General features: G+C 39.9%; 1 protein-coding gene across 1 annotated transcript in view; it reads left to right on the top strand.

Annotated features, from left to right (window-relative positions):
* Positions 1-19,120, top strand: part of chst8 (carbohydrate (N-acetylgalactosamine 4-0) sulfotransferase 8) — a 135,859-nt gene extending 116,739 nt beyond the window's left edge. The window contains exons 2-4 of the mRNA XM_078258150.1: positions 16,366-16,403; positions 17,879-18,018; positions 18,073-19,120. Coding sequence (XP_078114276.1) covers positions 16,366-16,403; positions 17,879-18,018; positions 18,073-19,120 — 1,226 coding nt within the window. The remainder of the gene's footprint in view (positions 1-16,365; positions 16,404-17,878; positions 18,019-18,072) is intronic.
* The last annotated feature ends 7,844 nt before the right edge of the window (positions 19,121-26,964 follow it).

Genomic DNA, 26,964 nt, shown 5'->3' with positions numbered 1-26,964 from the left:
ATTTTGTAATAATTCCCTAAGATATTTTCTGGAAAGAACTATGTAATTTGGTATGAATCAAAAGAAAAAGGTTGGTACACTTCTAATTAATGAATTGCTGGCTTCTTGCTAACTAAGGAGTGTTTTTATACATTAACTGAACATGCAAACATGTGAAATGTGTCAACAGGAATACATATAATTCAATATCTGATAAAGTCTATGATATAATTGAATACATAATATTTAATTTAATTAAATAGTTAAAATAGAGCTTTTTTTCCCCTTACAATTAGTACTAAATTATATGGTTATTTCCGGTGAACATCTAAGGATATCATAAGGACATTATTTCAAAAATGATGGACCCTCAAACTCACTGCGCTTAACAAGGCATTACCATGGCTACAACAATCATGGCAGAAAAATCTGCCCACTATCAGCAGCCTGCAGGGCAAACACTAACCTCAAGTGTGTACTCGAAGAGTGCAATGTGAACAAACACACACACAAACATACAAGACATACACATGCACCTGTGTCTAGAGCACACACACTACTCACACATGCCAGCAGCAGCAGTGGGCGGTCCCCGGCGAGGCAGAAACACACTAATGGATAATGACAGGGTTTGACAGCAGGAGAGTGAGCTGAGTCACTCTGGGCAAGCAGGCAATGAATAAAAGAACGTGAATGCTGTCTGAATATCCCTCACTGACTGGATTTCCTTTGATACCATACTATTCCTGCCAGTCTCCCTTGGTAATCCTGCTCATTACACTGTGCTGTCCCTCTATTGTGAGACTGGCAGCAGCAGCCATTATGAGAGCAGAACAGGAGGGACACTTGCTATCCAGCACCAGAGAGAGACTGTAACCAGTATTTATACGGTCTCGTCTTTGTCTATATGATTACATCCTTCACTGTAGACCTTTCTCTGGCCGACATGCAAACACAAACTCTGATAAATGAATACGTACAGCATCTCTTCAACATGGCAACCTCTATTGTCCAAGATGTACAAAAGCACCGGTGCTGCTGAAATTTGTGTGAACTACAGACTCATGCTGTTTTGCTCCTGTGTCATTTGTTACAAGGAAAATGTAGTCTTTTTTACATTGGAAGATGGGAGTCTTGCTGTTTCACTTCTTGCATCAGTTGATAACAGGAAGATTGGCTCTCTGAAAAATATCAGTGAAAAGCTGGCAGTCATATCATCCTATTGTTTTTGGATGCATCTGCCCCACTGAGTTTGGTCCAGTTATAACCATCAACAAGCCCCAGCATTGGCTTGTTGTTCACAAGACCGCAGTTCGGCCAAACTCACAATTTGTGACAGTGTGATCTCCCAGAGCCTCAGACACAAATAGCTCTGACAAAAGGCCAGACATCTAGTTTGTTTGATTAACCCACCGCTTCTTTAGCTAGACAACTTGTGAAATCTATTCCAGGAATCTCAGACTTGCATTTTATTCGCCTCTCTCCGATTCCAATCGGACGTGTTAAATGTTGAGCTCTCTCCGTCAGTGTCACATTGACACATAAAGCTATTCCAATTATTCTGCACCTTCTCTACTCGCTGTCAAATTACCAGTGCTGGAAGCGGAGCATGGCTCTCACTGCACCTCTCTGGCATTTTCCCTGACAGGGAGAAGAAAGGAGCCTGAGATAGCAGAACGAGGGAGGGCTTGGGGCTCAATGAGCACTTTAAATGCTGAAGCCAGGTAATCAGACAGACTCAGTGAGACCAGGAGAGAACTGTGGGATCGAAGACTTTTTGCCATGGATGGTTTTCAGCTGATTTTCCAAGCAAGGCTGTATTATATTAACCAGGTGCTTCACATATACAAAAATAAATAAACAACTAAATAAAAAAAAGAAAGAAGTTCATGCTCCCTTATGAAAAGGCTTTTTCTTTTTTCTGGGTTTGTTTTCACAAAGTAGGCAGCAATAAGCTAAAGCTAACATAGTATGTGAACAGAAGGCTGCTAGCTTGGATCCCTGGACTGGCAAAGCAAATCAGAACAGAGAAAAACCTATTGTTTAACAAAACCTGGACAACATAAAAGTAATTGTGAGATTGCTGCATTTAGCTGCAGATTTCAGACATTCTTTGGACATATTCAAGGTCAGTATCTGCCCAGGCATTGTTGCATTTATATCGGTTAATTTCTTTGGTTTTGTTTTCCTCCAGAATAAGCCGAGCAATGGGCTGGCAGTCAGCAGCATGTAAGCTGCAGCTAAAACAAACGGTTTCTTAAATGACACCTCAGCTCTTGGGACCTTGGGGCAACAGCCACCTGACGGGAGTTATTTCAGGCATAAGGGAGTGTCAGTCGAAATCAGCGAAAATCACACACACACACACACACACACACACACACATACACACACACCTCATTAGCACAGAGCTGTAGAGAAGTTGAGTAAGTGTTGCTGTGTTCAGATGTTCACACACACACACTTTACTGGCTGTCAGAGCCCAACCACACAGAGCACTGTGGGACAAGAGGCTGCTGTCTGAGAAAGAAACTTTTACCATCTTTATTTCCAGCATTATTAACATGCAGTGCCGAAGACGGAGAGAAACCTTCTGTAGTCACAGGAGTTGTAATGGCACAGATTTAGTAGGCGTGTTGTTGTGGGGATTTTTTATATTGTTTTGCTGGTTATCAAGAATGTGGCTGGGGAGCGAGGCAGAGGGCACAGACGGAGGCAAGAGGAAATTATAGGTTGGAAACTAGAGGTCAGAGGTGATGCGCTGGAGAAGAGCAGAGTTGTGGGGAAAGGAGAGATAAGACACTTAGGGGAGGATAGAGTAAAAGACCAGCATCTGGAAGGGGGAAAGAATGATAATGGAGCAAATGCAGAGGAAAACCGAGGCGAGACCAGAGGCAAGGATAGAAAACAGAATAAAGTGCTCAAGGCTAATCAGGAATTGCTAAGGCCTGGAATGGTCTTGTTTGTCGGGTGGTTGGAGCACAGAGGTGAGCTAGCAGGCATGTTAGGAATACATAGCTTCAGGGCCACTGACTGACAAATAAGGCTGCTTGGAGGAGTAAACCCAGGTCATGTTCTTTCCAAATCATAATGTTCGTTTGCTTATGACAGCTTATCAATCATCTACAGTATCTCTCTGAGCTGGATTGGTTTTCCTGGGAGGGTTATATGTCATTTTTATTAGCACTATGTGTGTAATCCCAGGGGATTGTACAGGGTTAAGGAACCTTGTGATTTCACTCAAATGACTGCTGGTTTACCAGATTTGCAAGGTTACGGTCCACTCTTCATTCTGTATGTTGACTCTCACTTAACAAGCACAGCCACTAAAAACATAAAACTATTCATTGCTAAATCACAGGGGAGACACTGCAGCACTGCTGCAACGGACAATCTGATAGCTGCCAAAAATATCACAAATTACATGTCAATCACAGCTCCAGTTTTGATCAAATCATAAGGTAATTTGCGCGTTCAGAAAGTTTACTTTCGAAACTCATTAAAAGTGAGACAATTCTGTATCTCTCTATAGTGAAAATCATTTGACTGGTCATAATGAAACTAATGTAGTTCAAATAGAGCTTAAGCCCTGTTAGCAAAGAACTAATATTGGCCAGGATTGTTCAGTGAGTTGTAAAATCTGCAGAGATTCTCAGTGACTTTAATTGGTGTGAATCAGCTTCCTCCTTAATAACTACCACATTTTATTAAAGGCTTGTGCTCGTCTGTGATTTTTTTATGATGCGATTTCTTTTTCATCATATTTCCACAAACTCCATCTTGCTCCTGTCAGTAGCAGTTTGGTATCTATAAAAGTTTTAAAGAGCCCCTATTATGCTTTTTTGTATATTGCACTCCCAAAGGAGCTTTCTCTCCTACAGAGAGCACTTTTTCTCTAATGCCTAAAATATCTCGTCCACATTCCTGTTTGAAATTCTTCAATTAGTGATGTCATTGATTGAGAAAGCCAGCCCAGTTTTTCATATGTGCTGCCCATAGGTGCTGTCTGAGCAAGCACAGCCCGCCCAGTGGCTTGTTTGAATTTGGTTGACCAATCACAACAGAGTGAGCCAGCTGACCAATCAGAGCAGACTGGGCTTTTCAGGAAGGGGGGCCAAGAGCTCATCTAATAACATGATGCGTTTTTTGAACATCAAAGCATAAACCTATTCTGGGAAACCCTAAGACTACAAATATGACTGGAAAAGTAGAGAGTAGATTATAATAGGGGCCCTTTAAATATCTTTTTGTTGCAAAAAGTCTTGTTTTTCAGAAATCTTCAAACAGGTTTCATGAAATACAGGATATATGTAGACTACATACGGCATATCCTGTATTTCATGAAACCTAATGTAGTAGTATTTCATTGATTGCATTTGGGTCTACATCCTCTTTCTGCATGTTCTGCAGAGGGTGACTGCTGACGCGTTGGTATTCAGACGTGGTCCCTGTGCTTTACTCACATGTCTGGACTCATCAGTTTCTGCTGTAATCAGTAGTGCTCTGACAGGAAAACAAGGGGTGTGTAGGGGAACGCGAAGCTAACTCAAATGAGAGGCCACGGTAAACAGTGACAGGCCCAATTCCAGTTCCCAATCTCAGTGCAAATAGAGGTGAACAGGGGAGTACAGAGGCTTAACGAAGACATAGCAGCATCTGATCACAGCACCTCAGCGCGATGGCAGTGCACCAACTGGTCACAATAAAAGGATTTGGCACTGACTTTAATCTACAAGAAATGAAAAATTGTGGCGGAAAAAAAAACTTAAAAGAGGTCATCAAACAACTCATTTAATCCCTCCCAAAAGCCAAAGCACAAAGCCTCAAATGGCTTTGTGAAAAGAAAGAAAAAATGATTCATAAAAACACAGCACTATGCGCAATTATGTTGAAGTGATGTTGAATTCTTTTATTTGTTTGAAGGGTACGTTCAAAGTCAGCACCCCTTTTCCAATAAAAGCCATCAGGGCACTCGCAAATCAAAGAAGAAACATGGTGGATAATGAAACTGTAGTTTTACTATAAAAGGATGAAGAGAATGATTTCCCTACCATTTTTAGCCAATTCCAGACGGGTGTCTTTTCAGTAGCTATCGCTTTTAGCAAATACTATAATCTATTTTGATATAATACTAAAACATTTTTTATGGTATTGTTTAATTAATTTAGTTGTTTAGTTGTCGATGGCCCAACTGTGTGAAGTCACCATCCTCACCCTTGTCAAACTAGTGTGTTCAAACTTTTCAAACGTTTTGGAGTTGTCATTTGCTGCGTATGTATTCATTTAGAATGTAACATGTAGCAGGGATAAGGGGAAGAAAACTTTTGCAGAAGCAGGCCCTCCTGTACATGATTATCCTGTATTAGCAAATGGGAGGGAAGGCGAGTAAAGCCATAGTAGTCAGTCAGTCACATCAAGTAGTCAGTCAGTCACAATTGTGTGTGCTTGTGGATGACAGGAGGATATGGCTGCATTGGCTCTTTATAGAGAACTTTAGAGGACTAGAATGAGGACGCAGCCCTGTATGCGCTTGTGTTGGTGATGACAGTGGTGATGAGTGTGTTGTCAATCCTTACTGATCTTGGGTGTGTTGCTTAAACGTACAATAATTGACTTAGAACAGAGGTGAAATCAATGAAGGGTAGTCTGGGGTGGTTCCTGTGACTGCACAAGTCAGATCAATTTTTATTTCTAGCCCAATATCACAAATTACAAATTTGCTTCAATGGACTTTATAATCCGTACAGCATACAACACCCTCTGTGTTGGATCGGCATTAAATTCTACAAGCTTGTGTACATCAAAGCTTCAAGGTAAATACATTAACTATGACTCCCAAGGTGAACTACTGAACTTATAATTCTGTGACGTACACCGCTAACGGTGGATGGAAGCTAAAGATGTCGGTGTTGAGAAAACAAAAAAAATACATTCTGTAGCTTAAATCAGTCCACTTTTAAATTCTGGTACAATTGTGGGTGAATTATGCAACTATGGCGCTGTGTATTGTCCTCAACTGTAACGTTGAAGCGTTTAAAATTTGCCACCACTCTGATTCACACCTCGAAGCTCATGGGTTTTGTAGTATTTAGACCTGTCCACCAAAATGACTATCAAAATATGATTTTTCAGAAAATAAGTTGAAATAATTTAAATTGATGGCCATAACATAAACTTATAGGGTCTTTACATCATCCGGGAGAGTCCTGTGTTCCTATAAGTTAAAGCGTAACTCTCGCCAAAATGCAACCTAGGGTCTTTTTGTGAATGTACCCGAGTCAAACTTTCGTTTAAAATCATATTTAGGACGGAATCGCCACTTTTAAGATTTACCGTATTTTCGTTTTTCGGTCAAATGGCCTTTTGAATGGGAGTGCTAGGGGCACTTTTATGCTAGCCTCAAAATAGCTATTTTTAAAACACTAAGAAGGCTCGACACAACATAAGACTTTGCTCGAAGTATCACCAGGGGCTCTACACCTTAACGAAAGCATTGACAACATTGTTTGTGTACCCAGAGTTTACTAAAAAGAGAGGTTTTGAACAACTCACCGTAGGTCTTGTTGTTTCCAGCCGCTACCACCTCGGCAGTCAAAACAAGTCGATATCCGAATGCAAATGAACGGACTCCGTATGAGGCTCCTTTTTCAACTACGAGGTCAATATTGTTTTTCAATAACGACAAAACAAGAAATAATCCGTGCATTTATATGGAACTAAGCTTTAGGAGCTTTCCATCTTTACTCTCCTCCCCGTTATGTTGCATTCGGAAATCAACACTTTTTGACTGATAAAATGGCTGCGGCCGGAAACAACAAATGCTACGGTGAGTCTGTTTCTTTTTAGTAAACTCTGGGTACACAAACAATGTTGCCAATGCTTTCGTTAAGGTGTAGAGCCCCTGGTGATACTTCGAGCAAAGTGTCATGTTGTGTCGAGCCTTCTTAGTGTTTTAAAACTAGCTATTTTGAGGCTAGCATAAAAGTGCCCATAGCACTCCCATTCAAAAGGCCATTTGACAGAAAAACGAAAATACGGTAAATCTTAAAAGTGGCGATTCCGTCCTAAATATGCTTTTAAACGAAAGTTTGACTCGGGTACATTCACAAAAAGACCCTAGGTTGCATTTTGGTGAGAGTTACGCTTTAAATTAAGGGTATTGTTTAAAGAAACAATTGAAATGGTTATACAGAATTGGGAAATGGGGAACTTCTAAGACCAGTAGCTACTCACAATTGGCAACGTTATGTTGTGTGTACAAAAAAGTGGATTAAAATAATATAAAGAATAGAATTGCAAGAAATGCATTCTTAGTAAGGACGTTAAGAGCTTCATATCTGTGATTTAGCTCTGTCTTGTTTTTCCTGAATGAATATAATATATTAAATATGACATTGTTGTCCATAATATGACATGTTACACCAGCTTTTGCATGGGAAAACTACAATGGACTATATCATTATATTGTTATAGTTTAAGTGAATTTGTGGAACAAGGCTAAAAGTTGTGATGTCCAACAAAGAAACTTACAAAACAAAACAAAACAAATTATCTTTGTGGAGGACCAGATTTGGGGTTATTGAGTATTACTCTAAGATACATAATGTCGTTGCCAAATCTTTTTCACAGTCATCCTTCTATTTCACTGACTGCTTTGTTCACACAGCCGCCCGTAGAGTTTGTCAGAACTGCAGCTCTCTTCCCAGTGCGTCTGTGGGAGTCAGTACTCAGGCTATGTATACATGAGAGCACATCGCTCCTCTCATGTCATCAGCAGCTCTGTTTATCCAGCAGTGCCTGTGTAAGTTCCAGGACAGCATACAGCAGCTCCACCTGCACCACATTTGACTGTGTGAACTCCTCTCACACATTTCTGGCTTTAAACCAGAAAAACTTTACAAAATCTCCACACACTGTGTGGACTTTTTGGATCGTATTGGCTTCCCATTTTCATCAGCAGGGGAGTGGCTCACAAAGGGAGTACTGCAGTGAGTACTTGCCTGAATAGAATCTGAATAAGACGTGCCAATTAAAGCCTCCTGCACTTCGTCATTCAATTCAATTCACTTAATCCCGGACTCGCAGCTAACAGGTAGCATTTGCTTGCACATCCCTCCCTATGCAAGCTGCCAGAACTTGTCCTCTACGTGGTATTAAAACAAGTTGCATCCCACCACCACATTGCCAACATGCAGCTCTCTGACTCTCTGTTTCCATGGAAATCTGCCCTGGGAAGTCTTTCCATCTTGTAACCTTGAACATACCCCAGTAGCATCAACTGTAAGAATATATTGTTGTAAAAATGAATTGTCATAACGGTAATCAGTGCCACATTTCATACCCCCTTTCAGCAGCTTCCTATCTGTATAGTTCATTATTTACCCTCCTGCTGTGTTCAGTGCCCAGCGTTCGCAGCATGAGAAAATAATTTGAAGATTGCACAGAAAAAGAAGCCCAAGATTGGAGCATATCAAAAACTTGAGGCAGATTTTTATAGCTACCCACTTTATTGCCCCACAGAGGCAGTTTCTCTTTATCATTAAATGCAGTTTCTCATGTTTTTGGCTCTGTATAGAGGGTTTTATTCCTAAAGCAATATACAGCATGTCCATTTAAAGGGGAAAAATCCCAATGCCTCAGTTTCATCATTTAATAGCTTTGAGATATAGCAGATCCTTTCTGTGAAACGTCTTCAAAACAGTATAAAAGATAACCCCAGTGCCAAGTGTCATAGTTCAATCACACAATTTTATACATTTTAAATTATATCTTTACAGAACATATTTAATCCAGTACTATATATATATATATATATACACCACTTTGTAATGTAACATTTTAACTCATTCACAAACTCATACATTGGAGGGATGATGAAAGTGACGATGCATGAGCCATGCAGCTGCACTGCCTCAGAGAAAGGAGAGCAAAGTGCTCTGAAAATAGTGCAATGGTATCAATGCAGCACCACAGACTCACATCATGAATATAGTCTTCTATTGAGCTCAGTTTTTAATCTCACAGAATGTTGATGCAGTCTTTGTATGCTTAGCCTGCGCTCTGCCACAGACAATCATGAGCCAAACCATGTGTTATTTATGGTGCATACACACATGCGAGGCATTTAATGTGGCCGGGGGTTGGAGAAAGTGTGCTCTTTTTCATTTGAATTTCAACTAATGAGAGAGCGCATCCCTGCAGTCTTCCCAACACATGACCGTATGGGGTCAGAGGTGTAAGGGGAACCAATACATGGCATTGTGAACCTCATGTAATTTATGGATTTCACTAATAACTTTATCCTTGTGTGCATCCTTTGAGGGGCAGTAAAAAGGAATTGCGTTGAGGAGGTCAGGAGAATGTCACGATGGGGTTATTAGGAGGGGAGCTCGAGAGGCAGGTTAACACACCGCTGGTTAGCAAGCCACTATTTATAAAATTACCTTGTCCTTTATCATAAAAATGACCACACGTAACATTATTTTTTTCATTTAAAGCTACACAAGCTTTGAATACAGCGCTGATCTACACTAAACAAAATGTCCTTAAACTGTTATTGTCAACAACTCACATCTCACACCCTCTCCCACTTCACGTCAGGCTCTCATAAATGTACTATAAAGTAGAAATCGCATCGGGAAATTTTTTTGCGACAATTTTTTCAAAATTGATTCTTTTCCCTAGAATCGATATTTTTAGTTTTTTTTTTTACCAATGAGTCACCTAAATATTTTCTGTTTATACGGTACCGCTGACTACATCACTACTACTACATCATATCCGTTTCCAGCAAAACAGACCGAAAGCAGAAAATGCAGAAAACCCATGTTATGTACTTCTTTACAAATGAAATAAATGTCAGACTGACTGACTGACATGTGATGTGCATTCTTCTTAGAAAACAATTCGTTTTTAGAAATGTCTCATGATATATTGTCTCTAGAAGTGTATTATTCAACCTTTGTTTTTGTTATAGAAGAAAAAGAAAATGGCAACACTCAATACTATTGAATCCCAATACAGATCGAATTGGCAATCATGTATCGTAAAAGAATCGAATCAGGACAAAGGCATATCGTCCAAGCCCTACTATAAAGTCATAGTACCATATCACCACACCATAACACCTCATTAACTATATAACTATATATAACGTAGCTTTAAAGAAGCATAGTCATCTATGACATTTATCAACCTCTACTGATCTGCAGAAGGAACTGCAGCGACATAAACTCTGTAATTAATCATCCTGTGCTTGAAACAAACAATAAACACAGACTAATAAGGTGTAATTAGGACATTAGGTGCCACCATGCAAAATGCAGCAATAATGAAACGGCTTTGTCATCTGGCCTGAGAAGAAGACATTTCAGCTTTGACGCTTTGTAACCTTTGTAGGTGTCATGTCTTCTGATTGCTCAGGGCACTGTGCTCCGTCAAAGATTAGTTCAGTAGGTAGGAGGAGAAGAGTGGGAATTCCAGTGACTGATGAGTCCTTTATTGGAAATAATGTAGTGAAAGGTTTTCATCACCTGGAGAAACAAGACTACCAACTCCCCTTTAGATATATTCCAGTAAGTTTGTGCTGTGTGTTAAAAAGACATAGCTAACACAGTATTATCAGCAAAATGTACTTACAGTAAAGTTATTATGAATAGTTTTGTATTGACAATTGATCACATGACTACTTTTATATGAAACAGATTGCTCACAGTAACAAACCCCCAGGGATTTATCACCTAAAAAAGATTGATATTTTAGCATTGTTTTGGTTTTTAACATTAGTGTTTTAGTTCAGTCTCACTGCTCTAATGCAGCTATTTTCAGGAGAAAAGAAATCTCAAAAAGCCACTGTACACTATACCTGGCCAGCAAGGGACCGTGGACAGACACAGTTAGTGACTAGCTGGTGAACACAGTGGAGCATTTAGCAGCTAAAGAGACAGATATTTCCCTCAGGAGTTGGCGGAGGAGTGTAGAGGGGAGTGAATATTGGACTTACATTCATCAGAGGGCCAGAAACCCAACTTCAAATGATAATAATGCTGCTCTGTATCTGCTGGATGTGTAAATAAGCAGCTGATTGCTAACAAGTTTGCCATATCAACTTAAAAGGTGATAATTATGTCAGTGTTGTGTTCACAGCTTATTTTAGCTGCCCCCAAGTGGACAGAAGAAATTCAGTTATGGCAGGTTTAAAGTATACAAGTATCATTAAAGTAAAGGTTATCACTCATTCAGTATCCAAATGGCCCCTGTGTGTGTTATAATAGTATATGTTTTATTATTATGATGATGATACATTAATGTGATTAATGTAAGCAGCATTTCAATGTCATACTTGGTCCAGATGGAGCTCATATCAGTAACTTCACTGATGAGTAGTTAAACCAATGCATAATTTTTATAAGCTGATCACATGTTTTGTTTTTAAAATGTTAATCTGCAAAGTAGTGACTACAGCTTTCACAGACATTTAATAGGGTAAAAAGTGCAATATTCTTTCAAAGATTTAGTGGAGTAAAAGTATAAACTAGCATGAAACAGATATTGTGAGGCATCCCTGTAGTTTAGTGGTTAAAATGCTGATAATGAACCTCAGAGTTCGAGTCTGGCGGAGGACATTTGTTGATTGACTTTCAACCTAATTTGCTGTCGTCTCTCTTCTGTCTGTAATAAAGGCATACAAATACAGAAGAAAGTCTGGACTCAAGTACAGTACTTGAGTAATAAGTACTTAGTTACTTTTCACCACTGGTAAATCGTGGCTTGCAGGATTGTCCAATGTGGACTTAATTCCTAGGATCATGGGCTTAAGTCAGTGCATAGTCTTGCATTGCCAGACCTTCCTCCACAGCGATACGGAGGAGGGTCTGGCTAGTCCACACAGTATTCCTGGATGGGAGAAAAACGTGCTCTGGTTTATTGGCATTTCTTTAAACCAATCACAATCGTCTTGGGCGGCACTAAGCGCCAGACAGAGCCACGGTGCCGCTGCAAAATAGCCTTTGGAAGGAACTTGTTTTGGTGGAACGTGTACGTTCAAAAGTTGTTTTAGTCGTGCAACAGAAAACACAGATTGGACAGATAGTCTAGCTAGCTGTCTGGATTTACCCTGCAGAGATCTGAGGAGCAGTTAACCATAGTCCTCAGAAATCCACCAGAGTTTAAAATTCCAACACAAAGAAAGCAGAATGTAACTGACATCCAGCCGAAAGAGGGACATCCGGCCGAAAGAGTGACATCCGGCCGAAAGAGGGACATCCGGCGGAATTTCCGTCAGCACCGGAGCAATGGAACGTCGTGGATATGGACTAGTCAGCGCATGACCCTGTGTAATTGACTCCTAGGCCTCTGATTGGAGAGTTTCATATGCAGCAGTTCAGATTTAGTACGTAAAACTGTGATTAGTCAAATTAAAGAACAATGTCTATAGTATATATTAAATCCTACTGATTGACTGAGTCTGGTATGGCATCATGGTTCCTACTACTGAAACAGTGGGAAGAATCTGTTTGTCCTGGTTTGTTTGTTTCATTTACAGATCAAAGATGTGTTATTGATTCATTCTTGGCCAAACCTGTGCTTGTGTGAGTTGTGTACACTTAAGAAAGCCTCAAAGCTTCCGAGCCTGCCTTAGCAACACAAGACACCCCTCAAATGAGGATACACACAAGTTTTAGATGGACCATGTTTGCTGTTTCAAGAGCCTCAGCAGGCATGTCTTCAATCCCGAATCACTGATTCCTCACCCATCGCCTCCTCCCCCTCCCCAGCACCTGCTCTATCTGGCCCAGTCATGGAGGATTTCAGCACCAACTGAAACATTGTTTTATCTCTTACCACAACAAGTTAAGACATCAATGGACCAGAGATTAAAACCTAATACCTCCGTTCTCAAGTGTTTTTCCTCTGATAAACCACCCCAGCATGCCACAGCCCTCTATTCCCACACAGAGTCAAGTGGAGGAGGAGCATGTGTGCAGAGTGCAGGTGTGGGTGGTGTGTTGGGTAGAGAGGGGAGTGCAGCTGGTTGGGGTCACAGTGGCTCAGTGTGCTGCATGACTAATGAAAGGTTTATGGTGGCGCAGCGATGGCTGCCTAGTCGCAGTATTGGGCTAGAGGAGGACACGCCTTGTCTGGTTTCTAGCACCCTCCTGGGCTGTCTCCGGTTAACACCAGGCGTTTGCCATTTTTTCGCAGAACATAGGGCCCACAATCCTTTACTTAATAAGCTCATTATTTCACATTGTTTTTATCCTTTGCTCCTCCTTGTTGGCAGTGGCCGGGAAAAGGATGTTTGATGTGTGTCTCTGTTAAAAAGTTGTACAAGGGTCTTTGAGAGGGAAGGATGATAATGGATTCGCTAATGATGTGGCCCTTGCTTATATGGATCCTTGCAGTAATGCTGGGTCGTCTGCATGAATATTCAGAGGCTTTGTCTCCGAGAGGGAGGTGGATGATCAAGGTTACTTTAGAGGGCAACAGAGGACGATGAGGCTCGAGAGCCAATTCTGCTTTTAAATCAGCTTCCGTCATCAGCAAAATGAAAGGGAAATACCTGAAAATCAAAGCAGGAGTTATCAGAGGACAAGACACATTAATCAACATTTCTGTAAATGTGCCAGTGTTAGCCAGCTGGCTAATTTTCAACTGTAGTCCTTTGGCCAGATGTTTGGAGACCAGAGCACACGAAACAACGAGACATTAACACAGGTTAAAATGTACAGACAGAAGTCAATAAGAGACCAAAAAGGAAGCTAGAGCAACAAAACAAGCTTTCTCAAGACGTCTTGCAGAGTGACAGGAAGCAGCAAGACATAGTAAAGACAAGTAAAGTTACACATCAACAGTACCCACATTCAGTACATGAAGCCGTGCAAGCAACACAATACACCCAAGCATTACAGATTATAGCCATTTTCTTGAAACATGCAACCATGCAAAGCAGTAATAAGCAATGACACACCAAAAAATAAAATAAAATACATTATTCATCATGATGGAGATCTTGATACAATATTAAACATCGCAGTACAGGTTAATAAGAAATAGAAATAGTGAAATAGTTAAAATACAAGTGAATCTTTTATACATACAGAGCTTTTAAAATATGTTACCAAAGCAGTTTGACATTTAGTGCCTGGGGATAAAAACAACATCAGCTTTATTGGTTGACTGTTTTTTTCCCATTACAACTTTAATATTGCATTATTAGATTATTTACGAAAGTATTTCTTAAAAACGTGGCTACTGTAGCTACTACATCTATATTTGGAATTACAGTGATTAATTGTCTGCATCTCACAGGATGAAACCTCAGTCTTCACAATTTATCACTATTTCAGCACGCAGCAGTAAAAATCAATACCATAGTTATACTGAGTGGAATTGACTGAGTGTGAAATTGCAATCAAACAGCAACTATTACCCTCAACCAAATAGATACTACAGAGAAAATGATGTTTACAAATCCCCCTGAAATTCAGTTTACATTGTTATATTACTTGTTTCAGTTGTCCTCGATCTTGGAAAAATGTTCCTCTCATGAAATGTAATTTGGGCTCCCTACTTCAGAGAGTGATGCATTTTCAGAGCCAGAATTCATTCACTTTTTGTAACAGATTTTGAAGCCTAGATTTGTCAAATCAAATCAAGCCATGTCAGATTCATTTTCAAAACAACTTTAACAAGACACAGTTGTCACAGAACAAATGAGTGTCCTGTGTTCTCAGTTCAATGCCTTGGGCTTGAATCTAATTGAACCTTTTTCCTGTTCCTTAAAGCCTTTCCCTTTGAATAAATGATATTAAATAAATGTCAAATATTCAACTAAATACATGTATTGCATCAAACATTTTTGTCATGAATAATTCAGGTCTGCTGAACCACTGACAGAATTCTGTCAGTGGTTCAGCAGACCTGGCACAATAAAATGTTTAAAATGTTACTCTGCTTGAAGGTGTGACATGAAATAGGAAAGTGTGACAGTACTGATATCAACAGCTGTGACAAACTTGTAACAACAGCCAGACAAAACACCTCTTAGAAGGAACCAATTAAACCTTTGGAGAGTTCAATTACCACCTTGAATGGGCTTTTCAAGATCAATAACTAAGCGTGTATCTTGACAAGATAGTCAAGGCTACAAGGGCCTCGCATGCCGCTCCATCAGTTTAGAACAGCAGAAAACTGACCGGTGCTGCTGTGGACGCGTTTCCCTGGCAATGGCATCTGTGTGTGTTGTGATAAATATTCATGTTTCACATGATGTGCAAATGTAAACTGATATCAAAAGATGCACATCATACATGAGCTATCATTTGGAGGTTAGGAGATCAAATAGCACAGCAACACCCAAACAAGATTACAAAATGTCACATGCCACCTCTTTAGCCCACTCCCCTTTCGTTTTCCTCCTCCGCCTCTTCCTCCCGTGTCTCGTTCAGAAGAATGGAGACAAGAAAAAGATTCCCCACACAGAGCCAGACAGCAACACAGAGCTCTCCAGCGCATACTAATCTAAAACAACATTGCATCTGGGCAACGTGTTCTATTCCCTCCCCACTGAGGCGTGTTTAAGTGTGAGATAGGGCTCTGCAGATCTCATCACTTAGGCAAGGTTGTGGCCTGCATCAACAGCCCTCCCCCGCACCCCTTGTGCAGGTTCCAATCACTTCCACCCTCAAATTGGAAGTGACAGACCACTCAGGCAGAGGTGTCTTCACTCCCCCCATCAGCAGCCATGCAGCCCCACTCAGAGCTGTCAGCCTGATTATATATCAGCAGGATGGGGGGGACCCAAGTAAAGGAGATGTCCAGCTGGAGACAGACCACTAAACACGTCGTCTGTCCGGTTGCCGCACATCTGCCAATACCTACTACCTGTCCCCAAGGCTGCCAGTCTGTCACAAAACCAATCTCTATGTCTCTATCACTCTCTTGCTGTCCTCTAGAAATTTAGCAAACTGTATCTTTCTCTTGCTCTGTCTTCCTGTCTTTCCTCTGGTCTGCAAACTACATCTTCTCTGTTTGCTGGTTTGCTGGCTCTGTTTCTTTCTTTCCTCTTTCCTTCCTTGCTTCTTTGCGTCTCGTTTTCTCTCTCGTCCTCACTGCTTGCTACTGGGAGCACAACTCATTTACCAACTTTTTATGCTTGTGGAGCCTCATTATACATATAGAGCTACCTGTCTTTCCTCTGTGAACTAGTAGAGCAGCGGTGGTTATCCTGGGGATCAAAAGCAGTCTACTAAGTGATAGGAAGTGTTAAATAATTGGGAGCCTCTGATGCATCGGAGGCACCTAACTCTTTTCTACAAGGACAAAAATACATGTTGTTTACTTAAGTGCTGATTTTCTTGTCTCTTTTCTCTTCTCTTTCCCCAGGCGTGAAGCTTGGAAGCACTCAACGGCAGTCCAGAGAGGTAAATGTTTACTCCAATTCTCCCAAAACACAGATCCGCAGGTTGCTCCCAACTGTTATCTATTGCAAAAAAAGTGATTGTCAGCCTTGTACCTCTCAGTGTGTCTGATAGTATCTGTGTAGAGAGGCTGACCTCACACTGTGCATTCAGCCAGTCAGACTTTACTGAGTAAACGGTCCAAGTCGAACCAGGCCTAGGTTCCTCAAAGTGTAATCACACCTAGTTTTTTTTTTTAATTTTTTTTTTTTTATCTTCCACAGTTGAAGCTTCCTTTCTTGTATTTATCTTGTTGGCTAGTTTATATCCATTATTGAAGAATGACGAACCAGCATGAATAAACAAACGTCACATGTATTTTAAGAATCTCATTTATTACATTAGGCTTTTCCAGCATTAGTAGCTACTGGATAACAGTAACAACTAACTATGATTATCCATCCCTTGGTACCCGTACAGCTCTGCATTTTGAAGCCAGTTTCTGTATTGTTAGACAGTTATTTGCACAAGAACAAGTTTGTAGGGAATTGTTCTCTTGTGCCCGAACAAAACTAAATTAAAGCTTCAAGGTTTGAATAAACACTTGCAGGGGTTAAAATGTGTCCTAAATTGCCACACAACATTAGTCATGGATAGCTGCAAGGGTCAGATAGATGAGATTAGAAGAGAGAGCAACATCTTGTTTGACTCCAAGACAATCCATAAACAAGGTTTTTATGTCAGACATGCAGCGAACGTACTACCGTATCTGCTCTCAGCTGACCCCTGCTTGTACTCGTCTCTGCTGTGATCATCAGCACCAAGGAGAGACTTGTGCAAACCCTGAGGAACGTGGTGTCTGGTGTATAGGTTGCTGTCCCGTGCTCGCCTTGCACATTAAATAGACAGGGAGGAACCACCCCCTCCTGCAGTTGTCCCTGCAGATGAACGAATATGGCCATTTAAGTCAGGAGGGGGATGAGCCAGGATTCATAATGGTCTCATCACCTTGTCTGTTGTAAAATTAAAATTATACATCCAGTCCATTGGCTTTATGATGCCATTATAGCATTTAATTGAAATAAAATGTCAGAATGCATAATGGCCTTGGGCATCATCTGATGGTAATTAGGCAGTAGATGATTCTAATTTACATTCCCCATTAAGTGTTTATAAGACATTTATTTGATGTTACAGCTCAGTTTATTGATAGGTCATGGATGGCATTGGGTAGTGTGTGACATTTGTGTGTAACAAAGTTAGAACTTTGTTTAAGGTGTAGTGAAACAGCACCATCAAGTGGCCTATGTGACTACTGAAGACAGCATGTGGTTGTTTCTGGTAATACAGCTCAGATTTACCACCCCATTAGGTACAAAGCATAAATTCTATTTTCTTGCACATATATCCTCGTTATCATCTGAAAATGTTGCTGTTTGTTTGGTCTGAACACATATCTGCTACTGTTTACTACAACCTATCTTGTTGTTGTTTTGTAGACTCTTTCTATGCAAGACAAAGAAAGAGGCAAATCTGACAATTATCAGCACCAACAAGAAATAGAAGGCATCTTGTCCAGCCCAATCCCTCCAATGCAGTTCCCACACTTTGAGGAGAGTAGACAGGCAGCCACCCTTGGGTCTCTGGAGCAGAGTAGACAGACAGCCATCCCTGGGTCTCGAGAGCAGAATAGACAAATGCTCACCACTTGGTCTCGGGAACAGGACATAACCTCCCTTCATGTCTCCAAAAGGCACCGCAAACTGCTGAAAACAAGTCCCCCAATCCATCACACCACCAAAAAGGATTCCTTATCCTCTTCGTCTCCCTCGTCCTCTTCTTCTTCCTCCTCCTTATCCTCGGTTTCCTCCCCTTCTGTCTCTGGCTCTTCCATCCTTGACAGGTGGAAAAAGCTCGCCGATATTCAGGTTGCACGCCGGCATATGATGAAGGAGATCTGTGCCAAGTACAAAAGCAACATCTCCAAGACCATCACAGGTCATCATGTGAAAAACCTCTTTGTGGAGGACAAGTACAAGTTGTTGTACTGCCAGGTGCCGAAGGCGGGCTGTTCCAACTGGAAGAGGACTCTGATGGTGCTGGCAGGCATGGCCCCCAATGCTCAGAGCATTAAACACGACACAGTCCACGACGGCAACCATCTCAGGGAGCTTAGAACCTTTGACCACAAGGGAGTCATGCACCGTCTGGAGACCTACACCAAAGTCATGTTTGTCCGAGAGCCTTTAGAGAGAATAGTGTCAGCTTATAGGGACAAGTTTGAAAATCCTAACGACTACTACCACAACCTGTTTGGGAAACCCATCATCTCCAAGTACAGGGCGAACCCATCTGTTGAAGCCCTAAAGACAGGCAATGGGGTCACGTTCAAGGAGTTTGTCCAGTACCTGCTGGATGTCCACCGGCCTGTGGGAATGGACATCCACTGGGAGCAGGCAAACCAGCTCTGCAACCCTTGTCTCATAGACTATGACTTCATCGGCAAGTTTGAGAGCATGGAGGAAGAGTCCAACTTTCTCCTGCGATTGACTGGGGCACCACCAAACGTAAAGCTGCCCAGTTTTAAAGATAGGAACCCAGCTGACAAGAGAACCTCTACGGAGATCACAGAAAAATACTTTTCACAGGTCAGCACGTTGGAGAGACAGCGAATCTATGACTTCTACTACACAGACTATCTTATGTTTAACTACACCAAGCCTTTTAAAGATTTATATTGACTGACTCTAATCAACTCTTGAATCACAGTCCCATTTCACATCTACATCTCTACCATGATAGTAATAACATCAAGATGCTAACTCGCATGCTCACATGGATCTTTGCATCGAAGCAAGACAGATCAGACACTAAACTTCCTCTGATTTTGCTTTTTATGGATACATTTCTACCAGATAATCTTCATTTTCAGACAAATATGAGATGAGATGAAAAGGTTCATGTGATACTAAAGTATTTGGTAAATTGGCCTGAAATGGTAATTGGTTATTTATTCAATGCTAGCACATGGTGAGGTAGACTAGTAAAATTATAAATGTTATGCTTCTAAAAAAAAAGTGTATTATTGTTCAACTGGCTTTAAATTACGGTATGCCTTACTGTAAGTCAAATAGGATTTGCAAATGTGTTTTATGGCTTGATTTAACATAGGCACCAACTGGGTGCAATTTAATATAGGTTCTAATCACATTGCTAAAGCCAGAAGTGATTTCACTATACAGAATAGTATGTTATGTAAGCCCCTATAACCTACCTTTAGAATAATGATATCACAACATTTATGAATAGTTTCTCTAGTCCTTGGTTGACCTCAGATAAAGATCAAGTAGTGATCACCACCATGTACTGCGATTTGTTCATCTGGACTTGCTGCATTTTAATTGTACAGTAATTTATTTGATATATTTGCATTTACTATTTGACTTACAGCAGGCTAGGCATCATATACCTCTATGTATCAGTGCATACTAATACAGATATTTCATGTAAATGGTTTTACTAAACATAAACCATAGTAAAATTAAAAACTACATATAGTATAAATCTTTCAAATGTGTCAAGTGTTGCCCACTTTAAAGCTGTGTGCACTTATTGTAGCATTTTTGTATTTCTAACTTTGTTTGTTAGGTTTGTTCGGAGGACATCCAGGTATTTGCATGGTACAAAGTATTGCTGACAATGCCTCCTAATGCCTGTCAATGTTAAAGACTTACTAATCATTCAGTTTTAGAGCCTGTTGATGGAGTTGGCAAGCAAATTGGTAAAAGTCAACAAAAAAACAACACAAAAACAGATGTTAAGACTTTGTATTATGACAAACACTGTACAATGTGTGGTTTGGACATTTTGAGGATGAGAAAAGAGTGTGCCCAAACTTCTCCATCTATCACACTAAACACCCCTGAACTGCTATCACGTGCAAATCTCAAACTTTCAGTAACTCCATAGCGTCTGTATTTATCACATCTATTCCACACCACCATATAGGCTTTTTTTTCTGACACTACTGTGTACAATTGTACAAAGTATAACGGGCATTCAGATGACTATATATTTTTCTATGTATTTCTAAAATATATATTCAGTGCTTATGGTGAAAGTATGTTTATTTCCTTTTTGATGTAATTTGTTCTGTAATAACCGTGTAGAGTTGTTGTGTAACAGAAGAGTTACTTTCCAAAATAAAATATCCACCAGCTGAAAACCAGAAGTATTACTGTCAAGAAACTAAATGAGTGAAAAACCTTTGCAGTGCCATTTAAAGTGCAGAAGATAACTGAAATAGTTTGATTGATGAATTGATACCAGTCGGCGCTTTAGAGGTAGTTAAATATTGTTTTTAATGAAAATGGATGTATACATTTTTGGAAATTAGCTCTTCAATTAATTCTGTTTGGTCTCTCTATATGATAATAGACCCTGTACAGATGAGCTGCATTCCACCTAGTTACTCATCCTGGCTAATGACATTTTTACCCATAGCAATTCCTCTATGTGCGTGTGTATGGTACTGAAAGAGCTGTTTAGATGTTTTGCAATCTTTTTCCAGCGTCTTTTGGAAACATACACACATTGCTAAAAGACACAAATTAAGGGTAGACTATCCTGTGTAACATTACTTTACTGCTATATTTCCAAGACACCACCCAGCTGGTACTAAAGTCAGAAAAGCTTTTTTCTTAAGTACGACTTGGTGCAGGTCAGAACACTCTAGTGAAAACTGCACAGAGACTGGCAATTCTTACTTCCTGAGCACTCAAACCTTTTTTTAAATTGGGGCTCTACTGTATAATAGCCCTTTCTAACATTAAACATGTCCAAGATATAAAAAAATATAATATTGGGTAAAAAGGAATGGACCCATTCATCAGATAATCACGTACAGAAAATCTCCAAGATTATACTGACTGAATAGAGACCTCAGACAGAAAGTTGGGTTTAAGTGAATACACGTGATAACTGTGACACCAAAATAATTGTTGCAAATAAATACTTACATTTACACAGAAATACCTTTTAATAAACAAAATACAGAGTAAAACTAATTTAAATCAAGATAACAAGTCTGGCTACAACCAAAGTGGGTAGCTGTGTATTTTTAAAGAGGGCCCGTTGCAAAGATGAACTTTATTTATTTTAACCTAGTAACCTAGTATAACAACCTAGTCTCCTATAAAGTCACTATTCAGCTATACACTTTGCAGCTCACTGAAAATGTGTTTTATGTAACAAAATACTTTATAAAGAGACATATTTGCCTATGAGTAAGGGGAAATTTATATTATTTAAATCTATACGCACTATAACCAACTTTTGAACACCTTTAACAATTTTGGTGGTAGTAACGTTTCACAATGATGGTAATTGTCTGAACTTTGTCAGTATACTGTGTTGGCTTTTGCAATTCCAAAATCTTTGTTTAGGTTGTGGTTGGATTCTATGTAGGTATAGCCAATATCTGGCCAAAACAGCTACTGCATTATGCTGAGTATTACTCTGCTAAAACTCTGTCCATCCCTGCCCCGCCCCCCGCTAATAAAGTTTTCTTGGTATGTGGGTGTATGGACAGATTTATCAAAAGCGTAATTACAGTAACAAGTGAATGTATAACTGTTTATTGTTGGTGTAAAAGTGTATGATCTTAAGCCCTTTGCCTTATTTTACACTGCCAATCAAATGGTGTATTTCAGGAAGACATTCTTCAGGAGATTATTATTTCTGACTAATGAGTGTCTACTAATAAATTGTCTTTAGCATTTCAATGTGTGTTTTCTTGCAGTTGCATTGTTAGTTTGGTTGTCTTAAGTCCAGTGTGGTTTCTGAACTCTGGAGAGTCAGTTAATGACCTAATGAGCTCAAGGATATAGTGCAATGCTTTGCCTTTAGCTCATTGTTTGTGGGTACATTTGTATTTGACTTTTTCACTCTTATGTTTTTAAATGCATAACAAAAAAACAAGACTAATCGTCTGCAGCAGTGCTTTGGGCTCCGGGAGCCTGTAGGCACAGCAGTGTTTTGAGTTAAAGGCTAATGCCAGCATGCTAACATGCTCACAATGACAATGTTAACTCGCTGATGTCAGGTATAATGTTTACCATGTTCAGCACACAGTGCAGCTGATGGGATGCCACTGCTTTTGCAGGTATTTAAACCAAAGTAAGTTCAAATTTTAACCTGATGTTGGTGCTCAATGAAACGTCAGGGGATCATCAAAGTTACAATTCATCCTGAGGGGGCATGGATGTACCAAATGCCATGATAATCCATCCAATAGTTGTTGAAACATTTCACTTAAAGCCACAAATGTAAACCTCATGGTGGTGCAGGAGGAAAAGTAAAATACATTGTCTGGGAACTATGAAAGTCTGTTCAACAATATGTGACAATTGTGATTTCATTGAATCAGAGTACTGTCACTTGACTGCCTGTTCTGCCAATCTTCCCAGCTCTCGTCACATGACCAATTAATGTTTCCATGATGACTATCCAAAATTCTGATACCAGGAACTAGCACTGGAATTGTTTTTAAAAAAAAGTGGCAGACTGAGCCCATAGTATAGCGTTTATAGAAAATGCGTATTGTATTTGGATGTACAATTAGTTTAAAATGAAAGTTAAGAAAGTGAAATGAATAATGAATGTGATATTTTATGTGATGTGATATTTTATGTGATGTTTTTTTAGCAGAATTACATTCTGTTGTTCTATCCCATACAATATTTCCTATATTTCTAAGCAGAATTTTTTATGCTGTATTCTGTAGAAATGCTAACCACTTTAGCTAATATCACATCAGCTGGCTGTTTCGCCAACTTCGGTCAGTACAAGGCAGGATTGGCCGGGGAGACTTCTTCTAAATGAGGACGCACTTCCAACTTTGCGTGGGATACCTGCAGACAAGGGACGTGTTGAGTTCTATACAATTTATTTTGTAGATTAGGGTGAACTTGTGTGTGTTGTAGCAGTGTTTTGCCATTGAGAACGAGGTGGCTAACCGCTAGCAGCGCTAGCTTCTAGCTAGTAGTCCTTACCTAGCTACTGCGCATGTGCGACTCCCAACAAAGATGGAATAGAAGTGTGATGCCTCACTCTGTAGCTAAAACAGAGAGCTCAACACACAGGGTCAAAAGAGGAGCTGCAGCAATGTGCAGTACAACAAAAATATGGTGTTTTTTGAAAATTAAACCATGTAAACCTATTCCGGTACAACCTCAAAATACAATTATGAACCTGAAAGTGAGCATAATATGGGCACTTTAAAAGATTGTTATGTGTCATCAGTCTGTGTTGTTTGCCGGGGGAGATTTTGTGATAATTTGCACCCGGTTCCTTCAGTCTGCCTCGCCTACTTCTACTTCATGTTGTGGTTTCCAACATTTCCCAGGATGGCCTTTGAAGAATCCCAGAGAATTACTTCTTTCATCCAGCTGTTGGTTTTATATGAGGGAGCAAAGAGAAGCAACAATAGCAGCAGAGTTTTCAATTTTCCAGTTCTGCTTCTAACTATTACGTTTTACAGTCACAACAAAGACAGTGTTGACTAAGACTCACCGTTGTTACTGCCTGCTCTGTGATTTATTCCTCAGTGAATGATTCCTTAGCATTGGTGCTAACCCTAGCCTTTTATGATCATCATTTCGAGATCTTATGACGACTAACATGTTAGCAGACACTTGTTTAATGTTACTCATACATCCAGCAGAATCAAGGCCAGATATTTTTTGCTTGCTAGATGTTCGACTGTTGCAGGCTCCTTTACTTTCACTCTTCCCTAATTTTCACTTTACAGTTCGCGTAAATCAAATGTGGGTGTCAAGCAACTCAACCAGACAAATTGGGAAGCCAAAACAATGAGCGGATGCATGAGCAAGTGGCTGAGAGGTACAGAGCTGCAGACTTACAGGGTTGATTCTCACTGGGATCAGCAGTACAAATAAGTCTTTCACATAACAGGGAGTCCTAAAATAGTGAAACTTATAGTAAAGCTTAACGGAGTTTTTATTGACTTTGTTACGTGTATTAAACAACAACACAAGCAAGACAGAAAACAGCTCGACTACAGGATTTAGTCAGCAAAAATCATGTGAAACAACTCGACTTTAAAGGTATTTCATAACCATTTTAAAACCACTGTAGCGCCAGGTAAGAGTCACTAACCAGAATTACTCATCACATTTAACATTGTGCAGTTACAGTATCTTCAGTAGCTTATATAGATAGATAGATAGATAGATAGATAGATAGATAGATAGATAGATAGATAGATAGATAGATAGATAGATAGATAGATAGATACAGTACTTTATTAATCCCAGCAGGGAATTTTAACCTTTCAGCAGCTTAGAGCAAAAAAAAAGACAACGTAAATGAGAAAAGAAAACTATACAATACTTATCATCAATATACACTTATCAACAATAACTTAAATAAGTGGGATCATTTGTACTGTACATGTGCTAACTTGGTAACTATATGTATATATCCATAAATGTCCTTCTTTCTGGTTGTGCTTGAATTGAATATCATGTCAATTTAACCAGTAGAAATGCTTCACTGATTTAACCTAACATTTTCAGTAGTTCACTATGTTACCTTGTTCACCGAAAACTGGTCTGTCAGCCCAGTCTTTTTCACAGCACCACTGCAAAACTACTTGACTTTACACATTATCACCAGGAATTCACAACACTTGTCTTCTTACACTGAGGTATGTGCATCATATCTGGAGAAATATTAACCCACCTGTGTTTACGAACAAGAAGTCTTTAGCTTGATTTCAGCTCCTGCAGGATTTATTCCGATCTATAGTTCCATAATGAGGTGAACTATGACTTTTTCACCTTTGCTGCATATTATTTATGTCCAGTTTTTTTCTAGACTTTACATTTACCTGTTAACATGCACATAAAAAGAAGCCAGTTGGTAAGTTACCTCACATCACCTCACAAACCCACACATTTGGAAATAGCTGTCAGCGTTGTTTCATGTGTAGAAGTGAAACTACTAAGTGCCTTTTAAATTGGTGCTTTTATTCTTCCATCCTACGCAGCCAAGTGGTACCTATTCTGAAAGAAATGATTTGCTTCCTTTCCATTCTGCGATTAGATCAGAGTAGAGACCGTATAGTGCCTGAATATGCACTAATTTGTATGATTCTGACACGCTCTACCTACACCTAAAAGGGAGACAGAAATCTGTCACAGTACCATTTTTTTCATACTAGCATTTTGCCTTCCAAAATGATTATGAACATATTAAGTTTGTCAACTTCTTTTGTTGGTGTGTGTGTGTGTGTGTGTGTGTGTGTGTGTGTGTGTGTGTGTGTGTGTGTGTGTGTGTGTGTGTGTGTGTGTGTGTGTGTGTGTGTGTGTGTGTGTGTGTGTGTGTGTGTGTGTGAACGTGACGATTATGTGTATGCTTGTGTGGCAGATGAATATTGCAGCACAAATTGATCACTCTGTAGAGTTATAAATTTGATTAAATGCTCAAGGCTGATTTCCGCAACAGCTCTTGTATAAGTCATGAGAGCACTTTGGGGGAAGTTAAAACTGTGAAGAAAACAAAAGCCATCCATTTACCTCATTAGTGTGCGTGGAAAATCTTGACATGCTTTGAAGAGAACGTGCTTGTGTAGCTAAATCAGCTTAAGGGCCCAAAGCAGACGTACAAGGCAGGCAACCAAACATCTTCCCAGAGTGATAAACAACCTCGCCTTGGTTGGGAGGACTGTAAAAAAGAGACTTTGCTTCATTTTTTCAAGTATATTATAGGTTCCTCAGTTAATCTTCATGTTTGCCTTCGAGCCAGCATTAACATGGCTGATGACAGGTTTCTGCTGATTCTCTGACGACAGAGCTCCATCACACAAACATTCACAGGCGCACACATGCCATGCATATAGTACAAAGATACTCAGCTGCTTACACACACTCACACGGTCTAGAATAGCAACAACTGCATCTATGTCATTAGCAGAACAAAACCAATTTGATGGGTTGACTCCTGCGTTCGTTGGGGCGACATTTTAGAGGCAGAAAATATGTCCTCAAGCGTCAAATACAAAACTTCTCTGATTCACATTCATGCCAGGTTAATTCTTCTCCTTTCACATGATATAGTTGTTTGTTTTGGCGAAGCGCTGCAGCTCGCTTCAGACACATCTCTCAGTGATACAAACCTCATTAAAATGATTTGCTGGAGCTTTGTTATTAATCAAGCAAAGCAAAATGACAAGTGGGAAATAATTTTAGGGGGAAAATCTCAAAGTCCTGTTGACGGCATGTGCTTCCCGAACATCTCATTTGATTAACTAGCCTGGCCCCTTTCATCGACACGCTGCTCATGCTGGAAACAAGCACTTATGTAGCTATAATTTGGCAGGATGGAGCCGGTGATAAGTGTCTTCAGAGAAATTAAATCTCAATCTGTCATTATTTCATTTTTTTTTCCTTATGTGCTCCAGCAGCAGAAACTTCCAATGCCATAAATCGCTTCCATTTGTACACTGTTTGTATTTAACTGCTCCAAACTTGGACACTCTGTGGTTCAGACAGAAACATTTAAG

The sequence above is a fragment of the Sander vitreus genome, chromosome 1 (assembly GCF_031162955.1).
Source record: "Sander vitreus isolate 19-12246 chromosome 1, sanVit1, whole genome shotgun sequence".
In the NCBI taxonomy this organism is placed as follows: domain Eukaryota; kingdom Metazoa; phylum Chordata; class Actinopteri; order Perciformes; family Percidae; genus Sander; species Sander vitreus.
This window is presented reverse-complemented; position numbering and strand designations above follow the sequence as displayed.